This window comes from Podarcis vaucheri (assembly GCF_965113315.1).
Source record: "Podarcis vaucheri genome assembly, chromosome: 1".
Lineage (NCBI taxonomy): Eukaryota > Metazoa > Chordata > Lepidosauria > Squamata > Lacertidae > Podarcis > Podarcis vaucheri.
The window spans coordinates 90372440-90384721 of record NC_138759.1 but is presented as its reverse complement, the minus strand read 5'-3'; the positions used below and the strand labels follow the sequence as shown (position 1 = coordinate 90384721).

General features: G+C 46.6%; 1 protein-coding gene across 2 annotated transcripts in view; it reads right to left on the bottom strand.

Annotated features, from left to right (window-relative positions):
* Positions 1 to 6172, bottom strand: part of MARCHF4 (membrane associated ring-CH-type finger 4) — a 110189-nt gene extending 104017 nt beyond the window's left edge. For both annotated transcript variants that reach the window (XM_082238561.1, XM_082238562.1), the window contains exon 1: positions 3661 to 6172. In XM_082238561.1, the coding sequence (XP_082094687.1) occupies positions 3661 to 4176 (516 nt within the window). In that variant the 5' untranslated portion in view covers positions 4177 to 6172. The remainder of the gene's footprint in view (positions 1 to 3660) is intronic.
* Positions 6173 to 12282: the final 6110 nt, after the last annotated feature.

Genomic DNA, 12282 nt, shown 5'->3' with positions numbered 1-12282 from the left:
ATAATAATAAATTTTATTTATATCCCGCCCTCCCCAGCCGAAGCCGGGCTCAGGGCGGCTAACAACAATAAAACAGTACAAAAGTACAACATAAACAACATTCTAAAATCATTCATTATAAAAATTAATTAATTCAAGCCACTAGCAACCATTGGGCCAGAGCTCTGCGAAGATTGCCGAGGGAGGGAGTCAGGCTGTGCCCTGGCCAAAGGCCTGGTGGAACAGCTCTGTCTTGCAGGCCCTGCGGAAGGATGTCAAGTCCCGCAGGGCCCTGGTCTCTTGTGACAGAGTGTTCCACCAGATCGGAGCCACAGCAGAAAAAGCCCTGGCTCTAGTTGAGACCAGCCTAACTTCTCTGTGGCCTGGGACCTTCAAGATGTTTTTATTTGAAGACCGTAGGTTTCTCTGTGGGGCATACCAGGAGAGGCGGTCCCGTAGGTACGAGGGTCCTAGGCCATATAGGGCTTTAAAGGCTAAAACCAGCACCTTAAACCTGATCCTGTACTCCACCGGGAGCCAGTGCAGCTGGTATAGCACCGGGTGAATGTGATCTCGCAGCGAAGACCTCGTAAGGAGTCTCGCTGCAGCATTCTGCACCCGCTGGAGTTTCTGGGTCAGTCTCAAGGGCAGCCCCACGTAGAGCGAGTTACAATAATCCAGTCTGGAGGTGACCGTCGCGTGGATCACAGTGGCTAGGTCAGGGCGAGAGAGGTAAGGAGCCAACTGCTTAGCTTGGCGGAGATGGAAAAATGCCGCCTTTGTTATAGCTGCAATCTGCGCCTCCATGGAAAGGGAGGTGTCGAGGATTACACCCAAACTCTTAACGGACGGTGCTGGCACTAATTGCGCCCCCGCAAGAGATGGGAGTTGCCCCCCCAATCCCATATCGCCCCGTCCCAGCCACAGGACCTCTGTCTTCGAAGGATTTAGCTTCAACCGGCTCCCACGTAACCATCCAGCCACAGCTTCCAAACATCTGGTCAGTGTGTCTGGGGCCGAGTCAGGATGGCCATCCATCAACAGATAGAGTTGGGTGTCATCGGCATACTGATGACAACCCAGCCCAAAACTCCGAACAAGCTGGGCGAGGGGGCGCATAAAGATGTTGAAAAGCATCGGGGAGAGTATCGCGCCCTGAGGTACTCCACACACCAAGGAGTGGCGCGATGACAATTCCCCCCCAAGCGCCACCCTCTGTCCCCGACCAGAGAGAAACGAGCGCAGCCATTGAAGGACTGTGCCCTGGATCCCCACGTCGGTAAGGCGGTGGTCCAAAAGTTCGTGATCGACCATGTCGAAAGCTGCTGATAGGTCTAGAAGAATCAGCAGCCCCGACCCGCCTCGATCCAGCTGTCTACGAAGGTCATCTGTTAGGGCGACCAGAGCCGTCTCGGTCCCATGACCAGCGCGGAAGCCGGACTGGAATGGATCCAGAGCCGATGTTTCATCCAGAAACCTACCAAGCTGTTCAGCAACCGCTCTCTCAATCACCTTACCCAGGAACGGAAGATTCGAAACCGGGCGGTAATTGGATAGATCTAAAGGATCTAATGATGTTTTCTTTAAGAGCGGGCGCACCACTGCCTCCTTCAGTTCCCCTGGGAATGTCCCCGTGCCAAGGGACAAATTGATGATATCCCCCAGGAGGGCCCGCACCTCGTCTGGACACGCTCTAATCAGCCAAGACGGGCACGGGTCGAGAGGACAAGTGGTGGGCTTTCCAGCTCGGAGGAGTCTGTCCACATCGGCTGGGGATATCTGGTCGAAGTGGTCCAATACTGGACCCGAGGACAGTCGAGGGGCCTCCAGTTCCTTTATTGTATCCAAATTGGCAGGGAGGTCATGGCGGAGCGACAAGACCTTCTCCGCAAAAAAGCTCGCAAATGCCTCACAGCTGTGTGTCAATTTGTTATTTAAATTTGGCTGTCCCTCAAGGGACGTTAAAGACCTGATTATGCTAAATAATTGCGCTGGGCGAGAGCTAGCGGATGCAATGGAGGCCGAGAAGTATGACTTCTTAGCAGCCTTCACCGCCATCTCGTAGGTTTTCATAAAAGCCCTATAAGATGTTCTTGAGGCTCCATCACGGGCACCCCGCCATACTCGCTCTAGCCGTCTGAGGTCCCGCTTCATTTTCCGAAGCTCCTCGGTAAACCAGGGAGCCCGGTTTCTGCGGGGTCGCAGAGGGCGCTTAGGTGCGATCTCATCGATGGCTGCCAGGAGCTGGGCATTCCAGCCCTAATGAATCATTATGTCATCGTGCTTTCTAAATACACTTCCTAGAAAAGTGTGCTGCTGTTTGTTTTTTTAAAAAACTAATTGCTTTAAATTGCTTGGCTGTTTGTTTACTTTTGCCTTATTTTATAATCTTTAAACATCTGCTAGCTGAGCAGTGCTGAAATTCAAGCTTTCAGGATGTCCACACATTTTTAGCATTTCAGAAGTTAGCCAATCTGAGACAAGCTTGTTTAATTCATTAATTTGACACACTGTGATCTTTCAGCCAGGTATCAAAGATGACATTACTTTCATTATGCACAATATTTTCTAACACATGAAATCGCACAAGCTTGGATACAAACTTAGACATACTTGGAGTGTAGACCCATTCAAATACATAAACTTCAATCAGTCAAGACTAACTTCCAATTCAACTGATTTCAATGGGTCTACTCTGACCAAATCTGGATCACACCGAACTTAGAAAGTCTGAAAGATTTCCAAAACACTTGAAATGAAATGCTATCTGGGGGAAGCTGTATAGTCCACTTTTCTGCACCAAGTTGCAAACCATCAGTCAAACAAAAGCGATGCCTCTGCTGTTTGGAAAGTCAAGCAACAAAACATAACACCAAATCAGCAGTAGGAAGGCAATAACAGTGTAACTCTGAGCAATACTTGCCTATGTCCATGTAACTTTGCATGTGGAATGCTATTGACACAGAAAAACCATCTACCAGAACTTAAAGCAAGGAATGGCTAGCATCTTCAGGGCTGACCATAAAAGGCGGCTCACAGACCCTTCACAAGTGCATTAAACTGTATTTCTTTCACTCATCATTTCTTTCACTCCTCCGTTGCATGGAAGAGTAATGCCTGACCTGGCACAAACTACCAGGAATGTAATTAAACTTCACCAGCAGAACAACTACATATGTGGAGGTTAATATTTCTGGATTTCTTCTTCTTTTTTAAATTGTACTTTATGTTTACTACTGCTTATGCAGAAAAGGAGGGGGGTGGTCCTGGACCCTTGTTGTGATACTTTTTTTTGGAGGGGTTTGTCTACTCATGTTTGTGATTGGTGTATGCACCTGTGTGCTTTTGATCCTGGGCCTACTGTGTTGCAGTACTTTCCAGTCCTCTTTCATCAAAAGTTACCAAGTTGGGGTATTGTGCCCCCTGTCTGCTCCACTCTCCTTTTTTCTCTCTCGAAACTTCACTACAGATACAGATAAATGGAACACCCCAGGCAGCTGTGTGAATGTGTGGAGAGAGGGGGCAGGGAGCCTTTCCAGCTTGGGTGGAGAATCAGTGTGGAGATGGGTGGGGTGGGGAGGAGGGGCAAGTGCTATTTTGGAGGTGTAGGAAAGTCTGGCTTTGTAGGAAGTCTCTCTCAGGTGAATGTAAACATATATGTGCATAAACACACACACTCACCTGCTCTGGGCCCTGAAAGCAGATCCTGCAGAGCGGTGTCCTCATGCCACTGTCCAAACTGCTCCCCAGGGAATACCGATCTTCCGCCTTCCCTTTGCAGAAGTCCTCGGAGGAGGCGCTGCTCATCATAGACATGGGCTGCTCTCCCTCTCCTCCAGGACTTCCCCACTCCTCTTCTGGAGGGCTCGTTGCCCCCCCTCCCCCTCCCCCTCCTCCTCCACCACCCCCGGCAGTCGGCGCTCTCCAAGGTCCCCTTCGCCCTCCATAGAGCGTGGTCAGCGTGTTGTTGTTAGAAGCCTGCAAGCTCAAGGCTTGGTCTCCACTGTTCATGGGAGGGAGAGGCGGCGGCGAGGGCGGAGGGGGCGCGGGGGGTCTCCTCAGGAGGAAGACCTTCAGGTCATTGAACAACATGCGGCAGCGGCACTTGAGGAGACCCTGGTGGCGCAACATCTGTCTGGGGATCAGCAATCCGCAGCAACAGTACCATAAAACGATCGCACCGGTTGGTATTAACATGTGCCTTCCCTTCCAGACAGGCACGGGTGGGAAAAAATGGGGCCGGTAGGGGGCACCCAAGAGCAAGAGGGCTGGATTGGTTAATTTCCGTTTCCTTTTCCCTGCTCCCACCCAAATTCACTGATACATATATAAGAGCTAGCTAAATAACAAAAGTGGAATTTGTAGGAAGATCTTTCGGATATGTCACAGCAACCCCGTTTTAAACACACACACACACACAACAGTCATGAGGTTTCCTTTTAAAACAACAACCACAAAACATTGACTTCAAGCTCCTCCTTCTCACATCTCCTTTTTTTAAATGAGCAATTCCACAATTCCTTTTTAAAAAGTTAAAATGAAATAGTTATGGAAAGAAGCCTTATCCACTCCAAGTGCTGGGTAGGATAGTTCGGAAAATGTGGTGGAAACTGATAACAATTGGTAACTCCAAAAAAAGGAGGAAGTGGAAGAGGAATTCAAGTCACCAGAAGGTGTGGAGAAAATAAATATATATGTGTATATAGTTTTTTCCAACAGTATTTGGCATGTCAAGTATTTCTCCTTATTACTATTTTTATTTAGTTGGAACGTTTTAAAAATGTGTCTCTGACAGAATATCAGCAGAGCAGATCATTAATAAAATGCAAAATTAGTTCTTGTTTCTATCATCATAATCATTATTAATAGTAATATCAAAATTGATTTCATTGAAAAAAGATGCACACATTTCTTGGGGAAGAGGGGAAAACACACCCTCGATGTGAAATCCTCACCGATTACTTGAAATGTTACTTTATTAAAATATTCTCAATAGAAAATTTGAAAGTCCTGAAAGGAAGTGAGTATTAAATGAGGTTAATTTTTTATATACCCAAATTCATTGGATTATGTTTTCACTCCCCGTTCCAGGAACTGTCTGGACCACACTCACGCATACACACATTATTATTATTATTATTATTATTATTATTATTATTAGGATTGAGGAGGGGACGTGGATCTTAGTAATTCCTCAAATGGTTTTCCCTCTTAGACTTTGGGGAGGAAATCAAATCCGTAGAAAACGGTTCTATCCTTTTCGCACGAAATTGACCAAGAGAACGTGGATCTTACATTGTCACGTTTCCTTTCCCCTTTCACAAAATAGGGACGTCATCAAACGCATTGACAGCCTGTACAGACCATTGTGGCTGACGCGGAGGAAAAGGTGCGTTCAGCAGATGCAGGGATCTCCTTTTGATGCATAAGGCTCCTTCTTTTCCGCCGCTACAACCGTCTCCAGTTTCATCTTCCTCTTCCCCTGTCCTCCTCCTCCTCCTCCTTCTCCTCCTCTTTCTCTGACTGTTGTTTTCGCTCAATGGCATTGACGCTTAACCATTGCAAGTCTTTAAAATAAAAAGAGGTGGGGGTGGGGGACCCCACACGTAGATAGTATCCTCGGCTTTGGGTAGGAGAAAAAAAATGAAAGCAGGCTTGTTAGGAATACGATGTGCCAGATCGAGAAGGGGAAAAAGCGAAGAGTGGGGGTATTTTGCTTGAAGCTCCTAGCGTCTGGGCAGCGATCAGCTTCTCCCTTTCACCAGCCTCCCCTCAGCTCTCTCCCATCCGGCTTTCAGTGATGATGTGGCTGTTGCTACCTCCATGGGATGCAATGGGAAAGGAGGATAGTTTTGCAGTGCAAATGGGGATGTTGAGGAAGGGCGGGAGCGAGGAAGGATGGGTGGAACGTGATTCTCTCTCCTCCTCCTCCGCCTGCTGCTGCTCAGCCCTTAAATAAATAAAGCCAAGACAGAAAAGCGGCGGCGGGGGGAAAGAGCGAGCGAGCGGGAGAGGGAGGATAAATTCAGGTTGTTGCCCAGCCTTGCTTCTCTCCGCCTCCAGGGCCGGCAGTCGCTGTCAATAAACCATTTGGGTGGGGGAAGGAAAGGTCTTGCTTAGCATAGAAAATATGCCAGGGAAGCTGGCGGAAGCAGCGGCGGAGGGGGGCTGGTCAGAGTGCTGCTGCAGTTTCAGCACCAAAAGGCTCTGGACAGCTCCCTTGCCCAGCTTGGCGCGCTACTGGGGAACTAACGCAACTAGCAGAGGGATCCGAAGAGTAAGGGGGGTGGGGGAAGGGGGAGAGAGAGAGGGTGGGGTGCTCGTGTGAGAGAGGGGGCGGGGGGAGAGACTAAGTGCTACGGAACTGTGAGCCGCCTTGTGTTAGCTTCCACCCTCCCCAGCAATAAATTAGGTCCTGCGAGTATTATGTTGATATGGTGAGGCTACTGTTTCCTTTGCTGCCTGCCTGTTCGTCTGCTCCGTGTGTGTGTGTAAAAAAGAGACGGTGTCTGTGGGTAAGCTGTAAAAGCGTGTGTCCCTGTATGTTTGTGCGTGGGAATTGCCTGCCTTCCACTTTTCCGCGTGAACGTGGAAGGATGATCACTGTGCGCGTCTGGTGGGAAGGCAAAGGTAGCTCCTATTCCGCACGCCGTATCTATGCATCTGCGAGTGTGCCATACATCTCTAAGAACGATCTCTACGTGGTTGTCTGTGTACAGAGGAGTGTGTGTCTGTGGCGCTGCTTCTCTGTTTTCTGGAAGCTGTGCTTTACGTGCGTGCACCTGTGAGTATTAGGAACACATTTTCTTTGTGTGTGTCGTTGGAATGTTGTGAGAGTAGGAACTGATCTCTCACCTGCACAGCTATTTTATGTATATAAGGTCTAGTATCCTTTTTATCTGCTTTGCGGGAGAGGGGGTTGTTTTATTAGTTTATCTGCTTAACAAAGTGCAGTCATAAAGTGCAGATATCTGAAGGACAGCAACTCAATTTGAGCCAGGGACTTTGGGAAACTAGTGTGGGTACCTTGAATGAGGAAGCTATGCTTCTATATATCTGTTTTTATTTGTGTGTGTTTAAGTGGAGAACGTGTGTTTCGTTTCTCCGCATAATATGAGGACTTTCACCCTGTCCCATCAGAATGCTTGTATTATTAACAGCACACTTGTGACACTGCACATGTGACTTGATGACCCCTGTTCTCAAGTGGCATGGCATAATTTTGATCATGTTTCCTCGTGAAACTTAACACACACAATAGCAGAGCCTCCAAGAACAACAGCCACTGATCATCTTCAGGAATACTTTCCCCGCACACGGGAAATATTAGCTCACTTCACACATGAAGGGTTTCAGGTCACTTAGAATGAGATGATTTAAACAAATATATTACATGTTTTGGCACATCAAGTGATCTATTCTACTGCTTGAGTTTAGTTGCTACTTCCAACAGGCTTCACTGAGGTATCAGAAATGAATGGGTTGTAATTTTAGGGCAAAGTCAGTACGGTCAGTAAAGTGAGTTGTGGGTTGATGGGTCAAGGCTTGGTGGGCCAAATCAGACCTGCAGGCTGCTAGTTCACCACCTGTTCTAGAAGATGTGTAATCCTGCATGCAGTTCAGAAGATTTCAAAGAAGGTAGTGGGTAATCTGGTTCTTCTGAGACAACCCCCCCCCCGAGATTAATTAGCTGCAGAGGATTTGATGGCTTACAAGTATGAATATCTATATTTTCATTAATGCCGGGAGATGCTTTGCTCATTAAGAAATATATTAATTGTGCCCCATTGTGTTGTTCTCTTGAATACATTCCATTATCACATACCAAGGTGGCAGTGTGAATATATGTGAGACAGCTCTATCATCTTAGTATAGTACTGATTAAAGTATCATGGCTGCAAAGGATGCATGTGCTATATTTACACTCTACCTTGTTACAAAAGATACACAAGGTAGCTCACATAAAATCAATATAAAACAATCAATCAATATAAAAATGCGACCTAAAAAAAACAGTAACAGAAACAAGCCAAGATGCAAAACTAAAAACCAAGTAGGGGAATACACAATAAAATCAAGATTGTAACAAAATCCACTTAAATAAATTCATATTTATCACACACCTAAAAGCAGGCCACGAGGGCTCCATAACCATATTCATTTCTCAGGTATCTATACGCTGTTTCTCAGCCAGCAGTGTACCTTGAAGAGTAACTTCTGCAGTGAAATGTAAGCCTCAGGCATGTTCATATGGAGGGATATGGTTCAGAGATATTCTGGTTGCAAACCATTTAGAAGTTTAAGCCATAACATTCAAGTGAGTATGAACATGCACTGCCAACCAGTGAAGCCAACAGAGGAATGATGTAATGTGGTATGAAGGGGTAGCTACTGATAGAATCCTGGCAGATGCACTTTGGACTTGCTGAAGTTTCTGGGCTGTTTTCAAGGCTAGCCTTTTGTAAAGTGTACCTAAACGACTGAGGACAAGCCTGATGGAGAACTCATCTGGCTTTCTGTATATTAATTTGGCATTTGGATTGTCCTTGGACATTATTTAGCCCTGCCCAGGCAGTTCTGCTAGACACATGCATACCACAGCTGGTTGTAGGTTTGCATTGCAAGATGTGGCCTTGCTTTGCCTCAAACCCTTTTAGGAGGCTAGATCATGGGAAGCCAGAACAAGTCCTCTTCAGCTGGTGCTTAAGCCTCCAAGGAGGTCCAATGGCCAAACATATCTCTTTTTTATGTTTAACACTGTAGAAACTTATTTTGCTAGGACTTCCATTTGACAATTTGACTGCTGCTGGTGGTGTCAAATCACTGATGCTTTTAAACTTAGTGTGTGTGTGAGTTAACATGGTGTTCTGTATCAGTGTTTTATATCAATTATTCCTGAAAACAGATAAGCAATGCTGCAGATATACACCTATATGCACATGGAAAATCCCACAGAGATTGTTCATATACATGTAAGGCACACTCACAGATTGCAGTCAGTTCCTGCTTGTGGGCTTCTCATGGGCATCTGGTTGGCTACTGTTGGATAAGAATGGTGGACTATATGGGCCCTTGGCCTGATCCAGCAGGGCTCGTCTTATATAGGGTTGTGGAGTCATTTGAATGCCCCCCTACAGTTCTCTTGTACTTAGGGGTGTCCAGATAACTCCTTGCCTGTATACACATACTTACTTGCCAGCTTCCTTATGTGCTCTTATGCAGAAAAATGGTCTCTGTATAAGTGTTGAGAAACCCTCAGCAGTTTAGGGCTTGGTCACTTGCCTCTCACCACTCCAAGAAGCAAAAATCCCATCACCAATGAACAATGCAGGTAAGATTCAAATGTCACTCAGCTGTGATACTGGGCCAGGTCTCCCTTTGTGATACAAATAATCAATAGGCTTTGGTGAGAAGCAGCATGAAGTGCAGTGGAAGTTTCTTCATTCTTCCCTAATGAAGGGTGGAGAGGGGTGGATCCAATTACTCAGCACAGCCAAATGAAAACAGCACGTGCAATTAATTTGCCACAAATAAGTTACACTTCAAACCACTGTAAAGTGTTAAACACTTTATCACTGAGAGTTGATGTGCCATGGAAAATCAAGGTTTTGTCTTTCACAAAAGACCAAAAAACCAACCCTACGGAAATATATTAAGGATTCTATAAGTTGCAGTTCTTGACTGTAAAACAGTCATTTGATTAAAAACAAAAGAATATATAAAGGGTTGTCACATGGAGAATGGAACAAGCTTGTTTTCTCCTGCTCTGGAGGGTAGGACCCAGACCAATGGCTTCAAGTTACAAGAAATGAGATTCTGGCTTGACATCAGAAAGAGCTTTCTGACAGGAAGAGCTGTATGACTGTGGAATGGACTCCCTCGGAAAGTGGTGGCCCTGTCAGACCCTGAGGCCCTGGGCAACACCAAAATTCAATGCTCCCAACTTCTTGCCTTCCAATCTACATAATAGTTGTGGTGCCCCCTGCAGCACCTCCAAGGCTCTGCGTCCAGTGCAACCAAACCAGTCGCACTCCCCTAAATCTACCTCTGGTGGTGGACTCTCCTTTCTTGGAGGTTTTAAAGCAGAGGTTGGGTGACCATCTGTCATGGGTGCTTCAGCTGAGATTTCTGCATTGCAGGAGGTTGGATTAGATGACCCTCAGGATTCGTTCCAACTCTACAGCTCTATAATTCTATGAAAAACAAAATATTAAGGAAACATCAAGATGTTTCTTCTAGGAGGCAGCGAAGTGGACAGAACCAAATCAGATAAAGCAGGACTGGAGAGGAGAAGACTTTCTTATTATTCTGCAGTTTGGCCTGCTGTAGCTCAATAGTAGATCACATGCCCTTCTCCAGGTTTCCCCAGCTATTCAGATGAGGTGGCTGGCAGTCAAGGAAATGGTCTTCTCAGTGGTGTTGCCCCATGTATGGAATGCCCTCTCCAGAGAGGCTTACTTGGTGCCCATGCTGTGCAAATGCTTTGAATTAGGTAGTTTGTGGAGTGACTGATGTGAAAAAGGAAAAAAGTAGATGCCTGTCGTCCCAGAGTGGTTCAAACTATGACTTTCACTGCCATGGCTACTATGGCATCCTGACCTTAGCAAGCCCAGCCTGCCTACTAAGCAAATCCCCTTTCTGTCCCCTTGCTTAAGGCAGTCCAGACCCAAGAACGGCTGAATCTGCCCCAACCACTACCTGGATGTATTGCTTAGCTGGTACCTGTACTAGCATTTGACGCTTGATGCACATAACAGTACATGGACGAAGTACCTTTTAAATGCTACACCAACTACATGAAGCAAGCAAATCTCTACCTTAAGTCACCACTGTGTGCTAAATCAGGCCTGGGAAAGGGAGAACACAAGGCACATAACATTCTGTTTTGACCCTTCAGGAGCAGAGAGCCGGGAGGCAACCATACTTTTTTTTAAAAAAGCATAAAGCCTCTTCTTGATCCTCCCTTCCTACATAAAGCAAACACTTTCCTCCACCCGTTTTGTTGCCTCCTCCTCTGTCAATAGCGGCAGAGAGCTTCCTGTTCCACTTAAGCTTCCCTTAATGGGACAGAGGCTGCCTTGATTGCTTTGTTCTCAGCCACATCCCCCTGGCAAGCCATCACTTAAAGATACTTCACTGAAGGCTCCTGACTGAACTCTCAATGATCAGGAGCCTCCTGCCTCTGTGAGTGTTGCCTTGCAGTAAGACTTCCCATGTCTTTCCGGGATGAGGATGCAATTAAGGAGAAAAACTTGAGTGTGGTAATTAAGCGGAGCATCTCTGACAAAACCAGTGGGCAAAACGGTTTGGAGCGGGAGCATGTTGCTCACCCGGAGGTACTCTGTCTGTAGCAGGAAGATCGGTGCCTGTTGGATGGCTGGGGCGGAGAGCTGATAAGGAAGGCAGAGCAGAATTAGTGGGGTCAAAATGAGCAGAGAGCCTGAATACTTGGCAGAGCATAAAATGACCTACAGGAATGTATCAGTGTGGTGGGGTGGAAGAATGAAACACCATGAAATCAGAGCCAGCTTGCTGCAGTCTCAAAGCTGGAAAAATTGTTATGTTCAAGGGTGGGGTGTCAACAGACAGGTACATATGCCAGGAGCCAGAGTCAGGAGTAAGTCTGCAATAAAAAACACAGGTGTCAGTGAAGTTACCTTTTTTCCAAAGAAGCAAAACACTGCAGGCCTAGTGGTCACAGCAACCCTTCCCATTAGGCCTTGCCCCAATGAAGCAGTTGTGAAGACTGAAGTTTCCTGCCTTCCCACCGCTCTCTAAGGCTCCTCCCCCAGTTCCTCCTCCCCCAGGTAAAAGTGTAACTGCTTTTCATAACATTCTGCAAACAGAAGCAGAATGTGTTTAAGAAGCTGGGCACATGTCCTTAATAGCTAGCTGTAATCATAGCCACTGCATTTATAAGACTCTGTTTCGTTTTTGGATCCCTGGGAACGGTAATGGGAGGTGAAAAGTGGGGGGAACCCTCACCAGATTCAGTCAGATACGGTTGCAAGGATATCTTGTGAGCCTCTCTTTTGGTGTGTTCCAAGGCTGTCAGGAAGGATTTCGCTCCCCAGAAACAATCTTTATTTCCCTCCATTTCCTCCGAGGGAATGAAAGGCTGAGAGACAGGATGCTGGCTTGTGTGCGGATGTAGCCCAGTCCAATTTCCCCAGGAAAAAGGCTCGCTGAATGGATTTTGTTCATAAGCAGGGTTTGAGGGCCAACTTGGTTGATACAGAAAATGCATGATTGCATTTGCAAAATTTTAATAAAAGCAACTGTGTGACGGACCCTGATCTGGAG